Consider the following 22,649-nt stretch of genomic DNA (forward strand, 5'->3'; position numbering starts at 1 on the left):
ACTGGATTAGATTACATTGGATTGGATTGGAATGGATGGATTGGTTTGGATTGGATTGTATAACCGATGCATCACCACAAGTCTAACCACTAGCACCACCACCAGCTACACTACCAGCTGTACCATGGCGTAGGTACGGATATTGCTTTCGCAATTACCAGGCTTAACCAAGCTAAGCCACAACGAAATTTTTTTACAGCACAGCCGTTAAATGGTCCGGTAGCGGTCTTGCGCTGATCACTCGTCACCACTCATTCGATCGGCCGTGCCTCACGACACATCAGCAACGTTTGTTGTCTTTGGGTGGGGTGCGCGGTCGTAATAAGCTGCCAAAGGCTTCGAAACTCCTCTAGATGTTCCCTCTAGAAATTATGGCGATCAGGGGAGACGATGGCAAAAATCTGCTGGGCGCTTCCTTCAGTACCTTCTAGCTTCTATATTAGAAAGCAGGTATTACCCACAACAGCTGTGCAGTAGTAACGCATTACTGCGCAGCTGTTTTTTTTTTTTTTTTTTGACAGAGGCGTCATTATGGTTCTACTTGTGTATCTGTTCTGTCCACATTTTTATCTGACTTCTACATTCTTTGTAGCGTATTTCATTTTTTTTTTTCATTCAAAAGGCGAAATTCCGAAACAACCGTGAGCTGCTGCCAAGAAAAACTTCAGACTTTAGAGAGCTATGGCAACACAAAGGCAGAATTTATGGCGGAAGCAATAAAGTGACTACACAATCCTGTGCATGTTCTACAGATATCTACGGATGTCACCACTGCTATAAAAAAGTATCAAATAATGGAAGTTTTATTGAAGGTTTCCGTGAGTTCATCCTACTCATCCACCTAATGAAACAGTACAATGGCAACGACTTTGTCAGGCATTCAGTAGCAGTCCCTGTCACAATGTTCGGAAGCAGCAGCAGCCAAAAGATCCTCGATCAGAGAAGCACAGGTTTGAAAATCACATGAGCCGCTCTCTACATCACAGTCCTTTGATGTGCTGGGTGAAGAGAGACTTGCCAGGAGGTCCACAGTGCTTACAGTGGAGTCCAAGCTCCCCACAGCTATGGGCACTGTTGGCTTCTGAACATCTTCCGGAAGCTTCAGCTTCCTTTGAAGGCATTCTGAAACGGCCAAGTCGAGCACTTCCTCCATGGCCGCCGCACGATCGGTGTCCGCAGTAGCGTCGTTGCAATCCATGGTGGCTTCAGCTTCAGTGCGCTCAACCGGATCTCCTGGTGGTGCGACAATGCAGGCCCACTAAGAAGCACTTCCTTAGAAAAGCCCGTAATATAATCAAGAGAGTGCGAAATATGTGTCAAACATTAGGAGTATGAACGGCACTATGATTGGATACAACTCAAGTCTCCAGTGAAGCTCCGCCCACATTCAGGGCTGTCGAGCAGAATTCCTTCGTGACAATAAACAGACCGTTGTTAAAGCGTTTCTTGTTAATTAAAAAGAAGCTAATCATGAGACGAAATGATATGCTCAAAAATTTTGATGCCTCTGGCTTGTTGGCTACAGGCAGACATTAAAAATCTGATTTTGTTCACTGTTGCAATTAGTAACTGAAGAGCTATAGAGAAGTGATACAGGATGCCGTGGGCACACTGTTACCAGCTGCTAACTGTTTAGTTATATCCTGCTACGAGATGAAAATTAACAGTTTTTGAAGAAAGGAAAAGGTGCAGTAACTGTCTCACTTCTTGGCGGACACCTCAACTGTGCCATGAATGAAAGAGAGAGTGAAAGAAGACAGAGGGCGCTATAGTGGAGGGCTCCAGATTATTTCGACCACCTGGGGTTCTCTAATGTCCACTAACATCGTACAGCACACTGGGGTCATTTGTATATCACCTCCACTGAAACACAGCCACCGTGGCCGGATTGAACCCTGGTCACTGGGCTCATCAGCCGAGGGCTCTAACCTATGAGCTTCCAGTCCAACTCAAACCAACTGGAATCTGCAGTAAAAGCTAACTTAACGAAATAATTGATATAACAAACGAATAGCTTTCGCGTGGAAGGCCCCTTTGCAGCTGATGTATTTGGCATATACAGAGGGCCAAAACGACACCCCCCCCCCCCCCCCTCCCCGCCATCTCACGCCGTGCATGTTGATTTGTAACGATGCTCAACACTTCCGTTCCCAATCGACCTGGCAAAGGGAAACTGCAGCACACAACCTGCTATGTCGAGGACAGCACAAAACGTGGAAAGACTGGTGGACACTTCAGCTCCACTTTTGATTGGGTATGACGCGACAGCGGTTCCTTTCGCCCATGCATCCTCTTTCACAATTATTATATGAAAGACCATAAGAAACAATGCCCCACTTTAACCAAGCCGTACGAGCGCGTCTGCATGGCCCAAGGGCCTGACGGTCACGGGTTTCCGATGCGCAGCTGGTGTAGCTGGCGCCATCTACGGGAGTCTTTTGTAACAGACTAGTTCTAACTTGTTAAGCCCTCAAACGAAAAGTTGCCATTTTTGACTGGCAGAATAAACATCAAACCCTGCTAAGCAGTGCTGCAACTTTCAACAGTTAGTATGGGTGAGGTGCGTTTCCGCAGCCAGCGCAATGAGTCATGGGAAAATCGACTGCTAGCTACTTCCGGTTCCAAATTGCCCAACTGACTGCATGTTTCGTCCTATTCACAGCGTAAGTTGGCATGGTGTATGCGATAAATAACTCTTGGTACTAGTCACTGATTGCACTGAAGCATCGAAAGAGAAGCCCGTACTACGTATCTGCATGACCTGAGCACTGAAATGAACAATCTAGAGAGGTAAGCGTATTTTTTTATGGTTGATATATGCCGGCCGCCGTATAGCCCATGTCTGTTGTGCATATGCGCTGAAGATGATTTCGTGTGCGTTTCGACATGTTTAGCGCATAAGTCATTATACAGCCGTTTTTTGCTGCACTTTGATAAACTGCAGTCTGTGCAGCTGATTAGACGATGCTCGTATTTTCCTGACAGCGTGTAGAGCCGCCAGTGTGCTAGCAGACGACCCATATATGCCACTGCGCGCGGCGCGCGTCTCAGCACATCGCATTATGCAATAATAAATTGCCTTGTCGCCCTTTTATTATTCCAGATGCAGTGCAGGTGGCATTTCATGTGAGAACAGGCCGCAAAGAAGAGTAGCGGCGCTAGATTGTATATGCCACGCTGCGTTGTATGGAGCTGCGTGAATAAAATGAAATGGCATGCCCGCGTGTTCTGGAGAAGAAATATTTTATCGAGTACTTACTGCTTTCAGTGATCCGTTGGAAATGCGTTGCGTAAGTCAAGATCACCACGTTACTTACTTCAATCGCATGTATGATTAGCCCTGCGCTGCGCAACGTACCACATTAGAGCGAAAAGTGCGTTGGGTACCAGGCTCGTTTCGTCGCCCTAAAATCACAACTGCGGCAGTCTACAAGGCGAATCAACTTGCAGACTGTGCACGAGGCGAAGGTGAATTTTTTTTTCGATGCTTCAGTGCAATCAGCGACTAGCACCAGGAGTTATTTATCGCATAAACGATGTCAAATTACGCGGTGAATAGGGCAAAACATGCAATCAGTTGAACAATTTGGAACCTGAAGTAGCTAGCAGACGATATTCCCATGACTTTGCGTTGGCTGCAGAAACGCACCTCACCCATTTCATCCTGCCCCAAGCAAAGTACTACACTGTTAGTCTATCCTAATGTTATCTTCACGAATCATGGCAGCCTTCAGCTCACCTAATGTATTCCCGCTGAACGCATTTGAAAAACATTCCCGTACCTTGAAGTTGTGACCGGAATATCGTGTACTCAAAAGAAAACCACCCACACGCATGCAATTGCGAAACCGAGAACTGTCTTACCTTCATGACTCGTGGCACAAACTTTGCCGTCTCCACTTCCTGTCTCAGACGGGACAGCGGAAAATGAAAACTGGTCGTGCAACTTCGCAGAAAGGTGACATAAGAATGCGCACGCAGCCAGACGAACTTGCTGGTCCGCATCCGCAGCCATTGCTTTCTTCACGGATGCACCAAAGCCCGCAAGATCCGCCTCTCTAAGCACGTCCCTCGCAGAAGCATCGGTACGAATGCTCGCTGCGCTGAGACTTTGTTCGAGGATCGCCTTCCACAAGGAGAGTCCGGCCAGCTGAACTTCGGCATCCAGGTCCTGGCTCAGCATTTTCGATGCACTGTCCCGCAGGGCAATTGGCTGTTTCACGCGCAGGCCCAGGCAATCCCGGTCAAGCCAGACACAAAGGGCGGACGCTGCGGATCTCCGAGCAAACACATCCACATCTGCCACGGCCATTGACGTCATTTCCCTGATTACGTCCTCCTGAAGGAGCAACAAAAGTGGTGTGTCCTTCGTGAAACATTATGCGCCTATGGGAAGTAATTCCTGAGCACTGGCTTTTAGTACACGAAACACTCAAAGCTTCTTAGCACGATTAAGCTTACACATGGTAAGGTAGACATCAGACAATGCTTCTCCATTTGTTAGAGGTTTTGTCTCTGCTGTGATAAAATTCTGCAGTGCAAACAAGCACAAAAAAGCGTCATAAGCACAGCTGAAAAATTGTACCTCTTAATAATAATTTACCTGTTTCTACATATCATTTAAAACCTACTATATAAGTTTTAATATTGTTTTCCAGGAACCAAAAGCTACCCAATAATTTTAGCATTTTTTTTTTTGTCATTTGACTAACGTGCTGGCTAGCCTTTAATTTTTTTTGGTCTTCACTAGTCATCTAGATGTACTGCATTGATGCGCTGCATTTTTTACGCACGGTATCACTGATATAATAATGCACATGATATAATGGTGATAACTTTGTGTGCTTCATATCACCGCACTGATGTAATGATACATCTTGCCTTCCCTGCTTCGATATACCCTATATCAGCAGTGTTTCATGGATTAAAATGATAAGAAAGTAGACATCCAAATTTCAGGCCAATAAGCATGCTGTTTCTTGCACTAAGGGACCCATAGAAACAATCACAAATGGTATGGTTATGCAGATCTGGCTGCAACAGGTTCATAACGCGGCCAAGTGTTGGAGGAGTCCTCACCTCAGTGAGCGACAGACGGCTGGAAAAATGCTCCCACAGCCAGTCTTGCACAAACAGTTTTCCGACTGCAGAAATGGCAGATGCCCGCACCCCACCGTCGTTGTTGCGTAGGTTGTCCCACGCAAACCGGGCCAATCCATAATGCTGGAGCCAATCCACAAGACAGGCCAATCCCGGGGAGCCTTTTCCAAATTTCAATCCCTCTGGGGGCAAATGGAAATGTGAAGAGAGACAACTCGATCCAGTTTGCAGGTTTACAGATGCAACATTGATCTTTCCAAAGCTCATCATCAGCCTGACTAAGCCCACTGCAGGGCAAAGGCCTCTCCCATGTCTCTCCAATTAACCCTGTCCTTTGCCAGTTGCGGCCACCGTATTCCCGCAAATTTCTTAATCTCATCCGCCCATCTAACTTTCTGCCGCCCCTGCTACGCTTGCCGTCTCTTGGAATCCACTCCGTTACCCTTAAGGACCAGCGGTTATCTTGCCTTCGCATTACATGCCCTGCCCAAGCTCACTTCTTCCTCTAGATTTCAACTAGGATGTCATTAACCCGCGTTTGTTCCCTCACCCACTCCGCCCTCTTCTGATCTCTTAACGTCACACCTATCATATTTCTTTCCATAGCTCGCTGCGTTGTCCTTAACTTAAGCTGAACCCTCTTTGTTAGCCTCCACATTTCTGCCCTATAGGTGAGTACTGGTAAGATACAGCTGCTGTATACTTTTCTCTTGAGGGATATTGGTAAACTGCCATTCATGATCTGAGAGAGAGGCTTACAGATGCAACACTGATCTTGCCAAAGCTGCGTCAAAGCAAAGGTTCTTTATCTACTGTGGCCCAACATTTGAACCCCAAGTAAAATTTATGTTAAAAAAAAGGCATGTAAAAGCGAGTAACTCTTTATGATAGTACAGTGTGAGATACATGACGACATCCAAATACTGTCTGCAAGCTGCTGAGCCCTCTTTTAAAGCCACATGACAACACAGCATGGACATATGCTTATATGCATCCATACTGAAGAGAAAAGAATCTTTTTTTTTTCCTGTTTAGAGGCTGAATGTACAAGGCAGAACGCAAGCGTGCATGTTACATGAAATGAGTGCATAAAAGAATAAGTCATCAGCAACCCAATCCTGTTCTGGTCCCAGATGGATCAAAAAAATCCCCTCTGACTTCATTTTCAGTGATACTTATCAAGTCTTGGAGAATAAGTATGGGGCAGAGTGCATGTAAGTCTGAGTGAGTGAGAGTTAGTGAGTGCAAGCGACTTAGCAAGTTTCCCCGAAACTTGACAATCATGCACAGTCGCCTTTGACCCTGACTAAGACCACAATTGCACACCCACATAGCATTACATACCTACGTCATCTCTGATCCCACTGAAAGCATCCAGCGCAGCTTCTACAAACTGCGGCTCTGTTGACACCAGCTGACGCTGGAGTGATTCGCCAAAGAAGCAGAGGGCGCCACATGGCCGCCAGTCGAAATTCTCGCTCGCAGTTGAGAATGCCGCACACGACAGCGTCACAGATATTGTGAGGGCTTGCTTCAGTGCCTGCACATAGGCGAATGCACGTGCAGCTTAATTAGATACAAATAACTCGGATCAAAATATTAATCATCAAAACAATATACCTTTCTTCTCAGCAATGCCGTGGCTCACATATTAGACCTTTTCATCATGAGCGATGTACTCGCTATACAGGGTGTTTCACCTAAGACTTTCTACAATTTTTAAAAATAAGCTATTTGAATTAGATGCGCGCTTTTTCTGGCATAGCATTGTCAGTGGTGTAGTACATCATAATGCAGCTAAGACGTGCTAACTAGCAGGCTTGTTAACCAATATTTAATAGTTAACTTTTAGACTATTACCGTTGGGCTCCTTAATTATTGAGAGGCATGTAGCCCACCGTAAGTAATGTCCATATCCGTTTTTAGAATTTCGAGAACGCGATTATCCTCGGCGCTGTGGCCCAACAAATTTTGGCTATTTCGACGAGTTAGGCTCACTGGAGAGGTTGCTTTGCCTGCAAGCTTCTCAAACCGCATGCATTTTGGTGCGATGTAGGCGAAATTTGTTGGGCCACAGCGCCGAGGATAATCGCGTTCTCAAAATTCTAAAAACGGATATGGACATTACTTACGGTGGGCTGCATGCCTCTCAATAATTAAGGAGCCCAACGGTAATAGTTTAAAAGTTAACTATTAAATATTGGTTAACAAGCCTGCTAGTTAGCACGTCTTAGTTTAATTATGATGTACTACACCACTGACAATGCTATGCCAGAAAAATTGCGCATCTAATTCAAATAGCTTATTTTTAAAAATTGCAGAAAGTCTTAGGTGAAACACCCTGTATATGAGCACTTGATATATGAGCGATATATGGGCACATATGAGACCAAGGCAAAAAAATGTGGCAAAAATGGATCTATGATTGTGCTTTCTCATTGAAGTGCTTGACCAGCACAGCTGTTTGTGCTTTGCGATTCTTTTGCTATGCTATTCTTTGCCCTTTTAACGCGACAGGGATAGGGAGCTCGTGTCGCAGAAGATCCAGTGGCCGCAGCGTCGTTGACCGTGAGCGAGAAATTTGCGAAAAGCCCCCAGAGAAGCAACCAAGGAGGTAGGTGGGCCAGTTAAGTCACATGAGCTTGTGATGTCATCACAATCTGCCCACTGAATTGTGAGCACACTGCCCACCGTAGAGGCTGCTGGGAAGAGCAACCTGGATTGAACAAGTCCCACCCGGTGGCAGCACCTGCCACCGCAGGGCAGTGGAGCATCGTTGAACCGCCGCACAACTGTGCCAGGAGGGGTATGAGGATTCTCAGCAATCTATGAATGTTAAGTAGAAGATGACCAATTCAGCATATATGGGTATTAACCCACTAAAGCTATCCCATCATACCCTTAAGGCGTAGCTTAAAGGTGCACTGAAGAGGATTCTGAACATGCCTTTTTGCCGCGGGAACTCCATCCACACGTTCCTAGCATTCTTAGAAACAGTGACTTATTGCCCTGTGTGGCCGAATTCCCTAATTAAATCGAATTAACGTCCGGCTCCCGCTTTTACTTTTGAATTCGCCCTGGTACGGTGGCCGGAGTCGACCAACGCGTGGAGTGCCTTTCAGCCAGCTCCGCGGAGGCTTTGCTTTCGCTTTATGTTGTTTTTTAGGTTTCCTTGCATAAATAGTTTCATTCGCAGACAATATAGCCGCAAAATAAGCCCGCAGAAATAAAAATATGCGCGGACTATTTGCTTCTGCGGATTACTACGTATTACTCCACCGATGGCAGAGCGGCAAGCCGCCACGGGACTGGCTGAAAGGCATTCCGCGCGTTGGTCGACTCCGCCCACCGTACGAGGAAGAATAAAAAAAAAAAAGCGGGAGCCGGACATTAATTCGATTTAATTAGGGAAATCGGCCACACAAGTCAATAAATCGCAGTTTCTAAGAATGCTCAGAACGTGTAGATCGAATTCCCGCGGCAAAAAGGCGAGTTCAGATTCCTCTTCAGTGCACCTTTAAGTGTCCCCTCCATTTTTGATAACACCAATACCTGTGCAGAGCGCACTTGGATAATTCCTCCCTGCTGGTGAAGTCACCGATCACGTGACAGTGACATCGCAATCATATGAGCATACGCCAACAACGTCATTCACGTCACAAGTGAGCAACTAACAGCTGTGCTGTAAAGTTTGAACCAGGAAGAAGTTTTGTCAATGCGACTCTAATGACTGCCATCGAACTAATAAAAATAAAAGAGCAGATAGTGAGGCCAGTCAGCCACCTATTAACTAGTGGATGGTGACAATTAAAGACAGGTAGCACTGACGAACCATAACCGAGGTCATTGGGCAGGTCACTACAAAAAGGTAATGAGAATTAACACCGTAATTTGAGAGAAAACGAAGTGCATCTCGTCTCTTGAAGGGGAGCACACAGATGGCAATTATTTCACAATGGCGGCGAAAAACAGTGAACTATAAAAAGAATGATACCTTGCTGCACTACCAATACAAGCACATGTTCTTTGTGAGCACAATAAATAACGACAAAAAACGCTGCTGCTAACTCACATGAGCTGACACATTTGCGTCTCGAAGAAAAGGTGCCAGAGTGTCCAGATAGTTCTTCAGTTTCGCAGGGTCAGTCTGCTTAAGATCTGCCAGCACAGAATTCAAAACATCAAAAAAAAAAATGTTTAGAACATAACATGTCAGAAAGTATCCTGCTCTTGAAAGCATGCGTTGTAGATCTATGTGGGCTCAACTAATTACGGTATCCGTGGACGCTCATGAAGTGTACAACACAAATCTAAACATCTTCGTGCGGAGATATCTGTAATGGATGTCCACAACATTCACTTCTCGATGCAAAACGGATGCCTGGGATATTAAAATATTTTTATTTCTGAACAAGGGTAAGGGCACAACGGAAAGATGAACACAACAAGCGCTCACTCTGTGTGTTTTCTTCCCGCCATTGTCGTCTTTTACGTGCTATTTCATAGTAACCAATAAAATTATCTCTGGGTTTCCTCATTGTTCAAGAGACATCTAATGAAAATAAAAGAATATCCCACAAATATCTGGAATGTGCGGTACATATGTCAAGAGAACATCAGCAGTCATTTGGAAGGTTTGCTTTAGTGGGAACTTGCTCTCATTCAAGCAACAAGCACAAGTTTTTACACTTGTTGCTGTCATCACTTGTTTTTAATGCAATTCCTACAAAGGTAAGTGTAAGTTTCTTGATCACTGCTTGAGCTTTGAGAAGGAACTTAGAAGTCCGACCACGGGTTCTTTAAGACTCGGAAACAATTACTCTGTACTCTAGTGACCACTTCTTGAAACACTACTGTGAAACGTATTGTAAGTATGTATTTCAGGAAATCAAGGATCCCAGAAAGGTGCAATGCATACAATTGGTAGCAGTGAGTGCGCCAATATTTGCAAAGCAAAAAAAATTCGGAAAGCCAAGAACGAACACAATGCTCACCCATCTTTCTGACGATCAATGCAAAGCACTCAAGGGCAACTGAAAGGATCCGTGTCACCTTGGCAGCAGAAGAATGCAGAAGAAAGTGTGCTACCTTGTCGGCCACCATTTCATGGCTCGCCTAGATGGAGGTACGAAAAAGACTTAACGGTGGATTCTGAGAAAGTTGTCGGCTTTGTACGTACCGAGTGCGAGAAGCGGGGAACTGCTCTCTTCAGCTCACAGATGGCCGCTGATTGCAGTGCCCTCTCTTTCGACTTGTCTCCAGACTCAGATTCGCTGGCAACTATGGGGCCCGTTATGATCTCTGCAATCTTATCCTCGAGTTCTCTGCTGAGGCGTGAAGGAGCACTGGTAATGAACAAAGAAAAAAACACAGGTGAGTATACTCACAGTAACACGTGCTGTGTTTAAGGGGGGACACTGGTCTTGAATAGAAAATTTTATTAATTTAGTCATAGTTATGAAATTTTCAGGGCACATGTATTTTTGTGCGCTGATTCTAGATAGTATGTCATTTAATTTCATGTAAAACAATTCCTTGAGCACTTATGCACTTTTTATGCAAGTATTTTGCAGAGATTTTTGAAGAAAATTTGCTGCAGGAAACTCGCTGAAATGTATGCCATTGGGTTCTGTTGACACCAAGGAATACAATAAGGGTAAAATTATCATCCTGGCTCTCATAGAACTTGAGTAATAGGGTACTGAAGCTGCCACTTCACACAGAGGAATACACATTTCCTTCTCATTTCTGAAGCGACAACTTCAAAACTCTATAACTCAAGTTCTATGATAGGCAGGAAGACAATTTCACCCTTATTGTATTTCTTGGTGTCAAGAGAACCCAATGGCATACATTTCAGCGAGTCTCCCGCAGCAAATTTTCTTCAAAGCTCTCCGCAAAATACTAGCATAAAATGTGCATAAGTGCTCAAGGAATTGTTTTACATAAAATTAAATGGCATATTTAGAATCAGCACACAAAAATACATATTCCCTGAAGATTTCGTAACTGTGACTTCATTAATAAAAATTTTTTTTTCAAGACCAGTGTCCTCCCTAAAGGACACTGAAAACAATTATTCAAGTTTTATCTTCAGCAAAAGTAAATTGTCTGGCTTCTTCAGGCTCTGTTAAATTTTTGTTCGGCGGCAAAAGGCTTATTCCTAGCTGAAATATTCATAATGAGTAAAATTTGAGCAGTAAAGCTGGCACAAGTATAAACATGGAAGAATGATCCTGCAGTGCTAGCATCTGACACACGCTGTAAGGTCATCGTACTACGAGACGTACAGACCCGATGATACTTGTTTAGAGTGCTCGAGCGGTGCTGTGCAGAGAAAATAAAGCAAAATTCCAAAGCAGGTATTGACTTTTACAGGTAATATACTTGCATTCAAGCAAGCCAAATGGACACAAGCACCTCCTCATTCTTAGCAAAGCAGCTGCCATAAGATTTCACCTCATTCGCTCCGCAGCACACCGCTCGAGCACTGTAGACAAGTGTGATCGTGTCTGTACTGCAGTTAAGGGGGGACACTGGTCTTGAAAAAAAAATTTTTATTAATGAAGTCACAGTTACGAAATCTTCAGGGAATATGCATTTTTGTGTGCTGATTCTAAATATGTCATTTAATTTCATGTAAAACAATTCCTTGAGCACTTATGCACTTTTTATGCTGGTATTTTGAGGAGAGTTTTGAAGAAAATTTGCTGCGGGAAACTCGCTGAAATGTATGCCATTGGGTTCTCTTGACACCAAGGAATAGAATAAGGGTGAAATTATCATCCTGCCTATCATAGAACTTAAGTTATAGAGTTTTGAAGGTGTCGCTTCAGAAATGAGAAGGAAAGTGTGTATTCATGTTTCTGAAGTGGCAGCTTCAGTACCCTATTACTCAAGTTCTATGAGAGCCAGGATGATAATTTTACCCTTTTTGCATTCCTTGGTGTCAAGAGAACCCAATGGCATACATTCTAGCGAGTTTCCTGCAGCAAATTTTCTTCAAAACTCTCCGCAAAATACTTGCATAAAAAGTGCACAAGTGCTCAAGGAATTGTTTTACATGAAATTAAATGACATATCTAGAATCAGTGCACAAAAATACATGTGCCCTGAAAGTTTCATAGCTATGACTAAATTAATAAAATTTTCATTTCAAGACCAGTGTCCCCCCTTCAAATTAAATCCCTTCATTTTTGCTCATTCTTGATACAACAGTGCACAGCCAAAGCAACTCCGAAAGACGGTGAACTAACAGGGCAACATACTTATATTCCTTTGCAGAACACTCTTAATTACCACAAGAAAGGTTTGAATAAGACTTGCCTTTCTTGAATGAAGCTTGCTGCTAACTTGATGCACACCAACTTGTTCCCACTGAGTGAATTCAGCGCCGCATGGAAAAGGCTCTCGTCACTATAGGAATCAAAGTGGAGAAAAAACGCAGCAAAAAAGTGATGACTCTTCGGAAGTCATTTGATATACTAAAAAGTCACTGCACAAGAATTTACATGATGACAGCTTTATCACAAGCATGCCGATGTGGTAAGCTTTAGTACATGTCAGCCCCACACCTAGGGCACAGCCTCAAAATTATAATTGGTCAAATGTTTAAAGGAATCCCTCAAGGTGGAGTAAATTTGTAATAAGGGAGTAATTACTCATTGGCATCCACCCGAGCGCAGCCATATGGCTACAAAGGAAAGCTATACAGCTTTCTCAGAAACTTCGTAGTTAAAGAAAAATTCGTCCTGGTCCGGGGTTCGAACCCGGGACCACCGCTTCACCGGAGCAGTCGCTCTACCAACTGAGCTAACCGGGACGGCAAGCTTATGGTAGGGCGAGAGCAAATTGATCAATAACTCAAAGTGGGAACAGTGTTGGCTGCGCTTGGGTGGATGCCAATGAGTAATTACTCCCTTATTACAAAATTATAATTAAAAAGATTTGGGGTTCTACATTACTTTGACCAACATGTCTTGACAACTTTCTGTGCTCAACTTTATGTTGCGTCAAAGCAGACACCTCTCAGGAAGCCTTCGAATTCAAAGATTTGAGGGTATCTTTTTCAACACCAAGTAGACGAAATTTCAGATACGAGTAAGTGGCTGAACCACAACATGCTTTTTGTGCAATTTTATTTTAATCGCAGTTGGTAAGCAATAAGTTTTCACAAATTTATATTCGCCAAACTGGCCTGCTTTGCTTTCTGTAGCTATCTGCAAAATGGTGACAGTTCCCTCACTAGCTAGAGCACATATCTCACACATTTAACCCTTTGAGGGTCGAATTATTTTGAAGAAAACTTTCCCAGGTGGTCAAATTACTTTATTGCGGATCTTGAATCTACAAAATATATATAATCGAGAATAAATAGTAAAAAAACATTAGGAACAGTACTTTGGTGGCAGCATCACTCAAAACTGGAAAATGTTCAATAGAATAGAATAGCAACGGTGATAGGCAAGCTAAGAGCAGCACCAATAAAGATAGAAATCAACTTTCGCCGCCTCTGCAAAACAGTGCCCACAAAGAGAAAACACGTTTCGCGCGACTCCGTTGCGATCCCGCGGCGGAATCGAAACCGCGTAGGCGCGTTGCCACAGAGGGCGAGAATACCTCGCGAGCAACGGTGATAAGCAATAAGCAAGCTAAGAGAAGCGCCAATAAAGATCAACTTCGGCAGCCCCTGCAAGATAGTGCTGACAAAAAGCAAACTCAAATTTCGCGCGACTCCGTTGCGATCACGCGGCGAAACCAAAACTACAAAAGGGGTGTTGCCGCAGTCTGTGCCGCCGCGCTAAAGCTAGACATAAGTTCTGCTTATCTCCGTAAGAAGGCAGCACAAAATTCAAGCACCTCTTGCAAGTCCTAAGAGGTGGCAGCACCCCCCAGTGAGCACGCATTGTTCTTTTGGCCCAAATTTCAAACGGAAGATCGAAACCGTACCCGTACGGCAAAGACCTTGTGGGACAGAAAACCGCCGCCGTACATATACGGCAAAAACCTTCAAAGGGTTAAGACTGTACATCAATATGAAAGATGACAAAGGTTGTTCTACATACTGCACTGAAGCTAAAAGCTTGGCAAGGACATCCGCGGCTGCTGTTGCCACATCCGTTGACGACGACAGCCAGGTAACACAGGAATCAAGGAGGCGTCGATGAAGGTCAAAGTCCGAGCAAAGTCGGCTGCTAAGCGCCAAATCCTTTCCAAGCAGGGACCGAACAATGTGCAAGCACCTGCAAAAGATTGGTCATGCTAACTTGAAAAAGCTCGCCAGGACAAAGCCAGCCTAAAATGAGCAAAGCTGCAAAGTGACATAGAGTTTGAACTATCACAAATGGTGATGCTAACCCTTTCTACAAAACAAAACAAAATTAGGTAAGAATATGTGTACAAATTCAGGGGACACTTATGTTCCGTCTTAAAGGTGCACTGAAGAGGAATCTGAACTTGTCTTTTTGCCCCAGGAACTCGATTTACACGTTCCGAGCTTTCTTAGAAACTGCGATTTACTGCCCTGTGTGGCCGATTTCCCCTATTAAATCGAATTAACGTCCGGCTCCCGCCTTTTTTTTTTCAATTCTGCCTCGTACGGTGGGCGGAGTCGACCAACGCGTCGAGCGCCTTTCACCCAGTCCCGTGGCGGCTTGCCGCTCTGCCATCGGCGGAGTAATACGTAGTAGTCCGTAGTAGCAAATGGTCCGCGCATATTTTTATTTCTTCGGGCTTATTTTGCGGCTATATTATCTGCGAATGAAACTATTTATTCACGGGAACCTAAAAAACAAAATAAAGCGAAAGCAAAGCCTCCACGGGACTGGGTGATCGGCGCTCCACGCGTTGGTCGACTCCGCCCACCGTACGAGGCAGAATTAAAAAAAAAAGGCGGGAGCCGGACGTTAATTCGTTTTAATTGGGGAAATCAGCCACACAGGGCAATAAGTCACTGTTTCTAAGAATGCTAGGAACGTGTGGATCGAGTTCCCGCGGCAAAAAGACATGTTCAGAATCCTCTTCAGTGCACCTTTAAGGGCATGACACGACAGCTCTGTAGATGTAGGGGGCATCATGGTTGTTGTATCCGTTGGTTTTGATTTTGGATTCGAATTGATGGATTGACTATTTGCTTGCTTGCGTTTATGTGTACTTGTTGTTCGGCTGTTTGTGTCATGTGCTTGTTGTCTATAAATACTTGTGTACGTCTAATGAATTGCGTCTTTGGTCCCAGTTTATGTTGAGTCTCGTCTCTTCGTACGGCCTCCTTGCCCGATGTTACAATGGTTATGTGATGTAATCAAGAACACAAGCAAAACGCAGATCCACAACATGAAATAATATTACTCAGAAGAGTGACAAAGTGTTAAATGGCCCATCGATACGAAAACCCAGCATCACCCAAAAAGTAGCGCCCTTACAAAACTTGCGACTGGTTGAAACAGCGTGACATCGTCAAAGGCAGGAAAATATGAAATGCTAACCAGTAATAGTACTTACAACTGCAGCAACGATAAAGAAATAGATCAGAACTAGAACAGATTTGGAATAGTATCGAAATAGACTTGAAATAGAATCGGAATAGAACTGCAAAGCTTTCGCATTACTCACATGCAAGCTCCTTAAGTGCCCCCAGTAATTTGATTGCTAAGAAAACTGCCTTTAAAATTTTTTCCACCACTCTTATCAAAACTCGTGATGTCTGCACATTTTGAAAGGACTCCGTGATCACCGTTTAGATGTGAATGGCAGAGTAGTAGCCTAGCCTCTGGGATCTGCACTCAAAAATTGGTTCACTTGCAATGTTAGCCGATGACGGTGACACCTATATTTCATTTTTTGGCCTTTTACTTTGTTTTCAGCGAAAATGGCATCTTTGTCATTAGAATGCGGGAAATCTATCAATAGAGGCCAACTTTAACGTTGTCAAAGTCTCTTTGAAAGCACACTGAGGACACATCGAACTTGGCTTGCATCAACAGGGTACCGCATTCTTATCATATACTCGCACCGAAAGTGAAGTTATTATGAGCAAGAAAACCCAAAACGAAATACAGGTATTGCTGTCACCGACTGATTTTGCAAGTAAAATGCATGCGTTGACACCAATTTTTTGGCTCGGATCCTAAAGGCTGTGCTACATCGCCATTAACTTTAAAATGGTGGCCGCGAGTTTGAATCTATGGGCGGGAAAATTTTTAAATCCAATTTTTCTCAGCAATTAATGCCTTTTGCTGCCAGACAAACATCAACACACCCAGAAAGAGCCTATTAATCAGTTTTTACTGAGAACATTAATTGAATAGAGTTGTCCTCAGTGCTTCTTTAAGGGGGCACACTGGTCTTTGAGACCAAAAAATGACCAAAAAATCGATTTTCAAAAAATGACATTTGTGGAATCTACAGCTATTATTTTCCAACTGTACCAATTTTTTCCTACAAGAAATACACATTTTGACCATAATATTAAACACAGATCATCATGTGGGCTGAATTTATGTAGGAGCAGACAATTTAATGGCATGAAAATTTTGGACATCTGGCTGTCTTAGTATGTCAATACCTCAACATCTAGGACAGATGGAGATGTCATATTGCTTGCTAAGGGAAGCTGAAGGCCCAATGTGTGCGGTAATAGAAGCAGGTTTGTTCAATCGCACTTAAAAATTTATAATTTCGCAATGTTCATCAATGTATTACATTCACACCTTGAATGTTGATATTCCAAGTGCTGTAAAATTACTAATGAGGGTAAAATAGAAAAATGGTTTTGATTACTGCACTCTGCACTCACCATACTATGTAGCCATGAATTAAAAATGATTTTTTATTCAGCAGTTTTTTTTGCACCGAGGTACTAATGAGTGACTGATTAAAATTAATTACCTTGGGAACAGACTAAGTTATGAGAAAGGTAATTTTATTGTTGAAATCAGTATAAAAAACTGAGCAAGGTGGTACAGTTTCATTAGGATTGGACTAAAAATAAGGAAAATAGGTCTAAGACCAGTGTTCCTCCTTAAAGAAGCCAAACTGCACACAAGGGTGTTAAAGGTGCACTGAAGAGGATTCTGAACTTGTCTTTTTGCCGCGGGAACTCTATCTACACGTTCCTAGCATTCTTAGAAACTGCAACTTATTGCCCTGTATGGCCGATTCACCTAATTAAATCGAATTAACGTCCGGCTCCCGCCTTTATTTTTTTAATTCTCCGCGTACGGTGGGCGGAGTCGACCAACGCGTGAAGTTCCTTTTAGCCAGCTCCGTGGAGGCTTTGCTTTCGCTTTATTTTGTTGTTTAGCTTTCCATGAATAAATAGTATCATTCGCAGATAATATAGCCGCAAAATAAGCCCGCAGAAATAAAAATACGCGTGGACTATTTGCTACTATGGACTACTACGTATTACTCCGCCGAGGGCAGAGTGGCAAGCCGCCACGGGACTGGGTGAAAGGCGCTCCACGCGTTGGTTGACTCCGCCCACCGTACGAGGCAGAATTAAAAAAAAAGGGCGGGAGCCGGACGTTAATTCGATTTAATTAGGTGAATCGGCCACACAGGGCAATAAGTCGCAGTTTCTAAGAATGCTAGGAACGTGTAGATTGAGTTCCCGCGGCAAAAAGACAAGTTCAGATTCCTCTTCAGTGCACCTTTAACAAAGTTCTTGGTAGAAGTCATTTGACTGTAATCAGGTGGAGCCACACACATTCTCACCTAGTATCAGAGCATTAAAGAAAGCAGAAATTTCTCACTTTTTTCGCTGTCTGGGTGGCATCTCCTCGGTCAAGGCCCTCTCTAGGAAGGCTGTGACTTGGCTGCCATCACTTTCGTTCAGGTCCGACTCGAGAAAGGCGACAAAAAATGCCTCTGCTTTTCCCTGCACGAAGACGCTGGCATCTTGGAGACACTGAAGTAACTTTGAGGAAACCCCTGCAATGTGCAAGGGACACACATAAAGCGCATGCACCGCAATGGTAGTTACATGCGGACTTCACACATGGCGCTGTGATCAAAAAATGAGGATGGCCCACATGAAAAGAAAATAATAATTAAAATTACTGGGTTGCACAATTAGAGATGATGATGCGTTAACATTATAGCCCCTTTGCTTCTCTATGCTTCCTTTAGCTGCCGCTTTGCATCTGGTATGCATTTTAGAAGGTTCTGGATCCATGCCTCCACAAAGCAATTTACCGTATTTTCCAGTGTATAAGACGCAGCTTTTTTTCAAAAACCTTGCTGATGCGTCCTATACAAGGGTGCGTCTTATATGCGAATTTTTCATTTTTTTGCAAGTTCAGAAATTACTCAGGTTCATTTTCAAGCTTTTTTTACCGAAAAAAATATGACTAACAATGATGCGGTTGTGGTTAATACTTCAATACGGGGACCGCTGTGCGCAGCTTTTTTTAAGTGAACGTTATCATGAAACGGCACGGATGACAACTTCTGGGATTTCAAACACGCGACCGTTTCGGAGGCCCCAACAAAAGTAATGTGAAATGCCAAAAGATGACGACAATCACGCTTCTCGCCATTGTCAAGACAAGCCAGGACAAGCCAGCGTTCTTTTTTCAGCCACCCTCTGCAACTTTGTTTTCTCCGTGTACGTAGTGTGAAGAGAATGTTTCAGTCGCGTTTCCCCCAGAAATGGGCGAACTTTTTGATAGCGCATCCGAAGGTGAAGACTTCCAAGGTATTAAGTAGAAATAAAATGTTCTTATGGACATATGGGAGAGTTTTTCGTTTTTTCTTCCTTTTTTTTTTCTAAAACGTGGGCGGGAATGGCGCGAGTGTTGCCTTTTTTGACCACTTAGCGTTGCTTAAGAATTTCTCACAGGTACGGTGAATTTTGTGATGGCCGCGCAAGCGTGTTTAATTGATCCTCACTAGTCTAACTGGGTAAACTGGGGTGTGTCTTATATACGGGTGCGTTTTATATACCAAATTTTTCAATGACAGCCTGCATATATGGCGGGTGCGTCTTATACAAGGGTGTGTGTTATACACCGGAAAATACGGTAACTGCCACACCACTTAAGGCAAATCACTGGCGCAGCCACTTGTGAACCACTCCTGGCACCTTTTAGACACAAACAAGCAAGTGCGCCACGGATTTGTGGCGCCCTCTGTGCACAGCTGTGCAAACTAGCGCTTGCAGTGTAAGCACAGTGCAAGAGCCTAGCAGTTTAGCATGCGTGATGAGAGGTTGGGGTGATGGCCCAGAGGTCTAAAGCAGCCGCCTGCGAAGCTCACCTATTTGCATTGAAGTGCGTTGGAATTCTTTTTGTGACAATAAGTATAGGAGGCTTTTATTTATTTAACTACTAAACACAGTCACAACACTACACACCCACCCACACTGACAAACACTGGCCTTTTTTTCACGATGGGGCTTGTCATGCTAAAGCATTAAAATGGACACAAGTCTTTACCTCTCCCACATACACAAGCAGCAGACCTCGTGGAAAATAAATAAGGAGAAAGTGCTGCTTTACCCAGCTGGATTTCTGGGACGTGACGCTCAAGCTTTTAACACTTTTAGTGTGTATAAAATGTAGCCTTTTTAAGCATCGCTTTAATGATTTAAAAGGCTCAGTCATGTTTTTTATCGTAATAACAAAAGAAAAACTTATCCAGCCTTACATGTACTACAAATTGCAACATATGCTAACACCTTATGAACCTCAAGAGGGCATGCTCACTTTTGAGTATGGAGTGATATCTGAAAGGAGCAAATCATGACCGTCATCGAAGAAATGCCGAATGCATGACTTGATGATGTCAGTTATTTGTGGGACTGTTGGTTCGTCCATGAGCACTACAGGTGGGAAGCTGCCAAGCACGATACCGTTACCTGTCCCAGTCTCAGGAAATGGAAAATCAATGCTGGTAACTAAAACTATGTCTGTGACTGTAACAGTAACTTTTTGCCCTCAATCTACCTTTTGAGTGGCCAAATGACTGAAGAAGCTTAAAACACAGTATCATCTAGAATGCAGTTCCTCTATCTTGAAAGCAGAGACACAAATTTTAACAGGAAACATTTATGGCAACACAGCCAAGGCCAAAGCTGTCAGGTGGGACATTCTTCTAGCACTTTAGCATACTTTATTACCACGTTAATGAAACACTACCTGTCTAACAAAGGAAAAGAAGCTTGACCTTGTTTTCTTACTAAAGCAAAAATTCTACCATAACTTCTTTTTGGCATAATACATTCTTTTATTTGCAGTATAGCCTTCCTATCAGTTTGATATGGGTTTGAATCAGCCTAAGAGAAAGCAGCACTAACTACTTTCAGGTGAGCAATTATTGGAATTTTAAACAGAATTTCACAAGCAAACCTGCTCAGTTTTACATGATGCATAAAGATTATCTTTAGATATCCCTTATGCATCATGTAAAACTGTACATATGTACAAACTAGTACATACGATGCATATGATATATATAGTACGCATGATACATATGATCAGGGAGGCTATAAAAACCCAGTGAAGGCTGCTTTTTCAAACATTTTCCAGGACATTAGTGCATGCGACTCCAAATAGAGATGCCATGATGCTGGCCCTGCAAACACTATTTCCCAGCGTCAGGGATCACCTAATAGCCTACCAGACTTTTTATTAGGTGCATTTCTTATTACACTAATTGCATATTTGTAGTCGATAAGCAAATAAGGTATTATAGTCGGAAACAACCCAAGCACAAAATGGCTTTTCCCCGTCATAGGAACCTTCCAGCCAATGGCGTCGGCTGATTCTCATGAGCCTGCTAGCATAACAATGCAGGGAGTGGCAGAGGAAAGGAGATAGTACCACCCCTCCCTGCATTGTCACGCCGCTCTCTGCATTGCAACACTAGCAGGTTCATGAGGATCGGCCGACGCCACTGGCTGGAACGGGGTCCTTTGACGGAAAAAAGCTACTTCATTCTTGAGTTGTGATCGGCTGATGCTATCGGCTCGAACGAGGTCCTTTGACGGAAAAAGGCTACTTTGTTCTTGAGTTGTGATTGGCTGGTGTTATCGGCTGGAATGGGGTCCTTCGACAGAAAAAAGCTACTCTGTTCTTGAGTTGTGATTGGCTGACGCCATTGGCTGGAACGGCTGCCTTTGACAGAAAAAAGCTACTCCGTTCTTGAGTTGCGTCTGACTATAGTTGTGCTATTAGAATTTTCGCCAGGGTTCTGTACTGCATAACTACACCACATAAGTTATCATGAACAAAAAAACATAAGACTGACCATTTTCCACACACCAGCTACGCCCAGAATGGTGACGGAGGAACGAGCTGACAGCACCCAGATAGGCAGCTCGTTCGCTGGCATTTGCATTGTCGGTGATCCTGTTCAGAGCCTTCAGTACACGTGAGTCATTGCGTAAAGATACAAACAGCGGTTCGAGCTTTCCAAACGCCGCAATGAGGTGAAGGGCAAAGCAGAGAGACTCGGACGTTCTTGGCACTGCCACTGCCTTCTCCAGCTTGGGCAGGATGCTACAGGTCTTCCACAGTTCCGCGCCGAATTCTGAAATATTTCAATTAGAATTGGAATTAGACCTTCAGTTAAGACATTCAACAGTGACAGAGAGCAGGCAGGAGGCTGCATAAAAAGTGTTTCAACCTCTTTCGGCGGTCGTGCGAGAAGAAAAAAAAATTAGGCAGAAAATAAAAGTCGCAGGGGTCAAAAGTCGATTCGAGAAGCAGCCTCAAAACGAATTCGCGTGAGCGATCAGTGATTTTTATTTGATTTCAACTGAAGTAGGCGTTGAATATCTGCGGAGTCATCGAAGCATATAATGTGCTCATTTCATATGCGCTAAGCTCCGATAATTGAACCTGCTATACAATTTTAACACTCACGACCTGGCATGTTTTAAAGAAAATGGCCGAGTGACAGTTCGAGGATCGCAAATACACACTCACCCATTCCACGAACAGACCGCGTAAATGCGTGAAACCACTGAAAGTGAAGTGATTACTATTTCTGCTATAACTAATTAATTTTTTGCGGGTCAAAGCGAATAAACAGTTACGAGGCATTTCGCCTCCACTGAAACGCAGTCGTCGCTACTGGGATCGAACCCGCCCACTCATGATCAGCAGAAGAATGCCAGGTTTATACATTTTACTACGACTAATCAAGCAATTTCCGGGCACACAATTCACCCCCTTTGAGCAACTTGCACTGAGTTGAGAACGTCAAGAACGACGACAATGCTCGCCGAACGAAATCGTACCTGCGTCGTTCTGCACGCTCGCATCGAGAAAGCTGATGAGTTTCTGAACTAGCGTATCATCCACGTCATCCTTGAGCTGCCGGAAGAGTAGCAGGTCGAAGACAGCGTCCCATTTATCACTGTGCTCAACAGAGGGTGGCATGATTCCAGGCTTTTAATTAGCAAATAAATCAGTATGTCACGATAACGCCACGCGATTTTAAATGTCACAACACAGCCGCCATAAGCCGAATATGTCGATTAAGAAAAGGCGCACTACCGTAATACACAACCAGAAGGTTGTCATTAAAATATCATCAATTTGACT

General features: G+C 43.7%; 1 protein-coding gene across 2 annotated transcripts; it reads right to left on the reverse strand.

The window, feature by feature from the left end:
• Window positions 1-787: 787 nt before the first annotated feature.
• LOC149324464 (uncharacterized) lies at window positions 788-22,564 on the reverse strand. 2 transcript variants are annotated; one of them, XM_089565512.1, is made up of 12 exons: window positions 22,343-22,564; window positions 21,349-21,630; window positions 17,853-18,030; window positions 14,166-14,342; window positions 12,427-12,516; window positions 10,280-10,445; window positions 10,095-10,215; window positions 9,173-9,258; window positions 6,445-6,640; window positions 5,080-5,282; window positions 3,865-4,339; window positions 788-1,233 (listed from the first exon to the last, which is right to left on the reverse strand). In XM_089565512.1, exons 1-12 carry the CDS (start codon window positions 22,482-22,484, stop codon window positions 881-883), a joined length of 2,469 nt encoding a protein of 822 aa, XP_089421638.1. In that variant the 5' UTR covers window positions 22,485-22,564; the 3' UTR covers window positions 788-880. The 2 variants fall into 2 exon arrangements, with proteins under 2 accessions (XP_089421638.1, XP_089421639.1); XM_089565513.1 differs by having other exon boundaries at window positions 22,396-22,560.
• Between the last annotated feature and the right edge of the window lie 85 nt (window positions 22,565-22,649).

Source organism: Amblyomma mixtum, unplaced genomic scaffold (assembly GCF_055824585.1).
Source record: "Amblyomma mixtum isolate Tamu unplaced genomic scaffold, ASM5582458v1 scaffold_29, whole genome shotgun sequence".
Lineage (NCBI taxonomy): Eukaryota > Metazoa > Arthropoda > Arachnida > Ixodida > Ixodidae > Amblyomma > Amblyomma mixtum.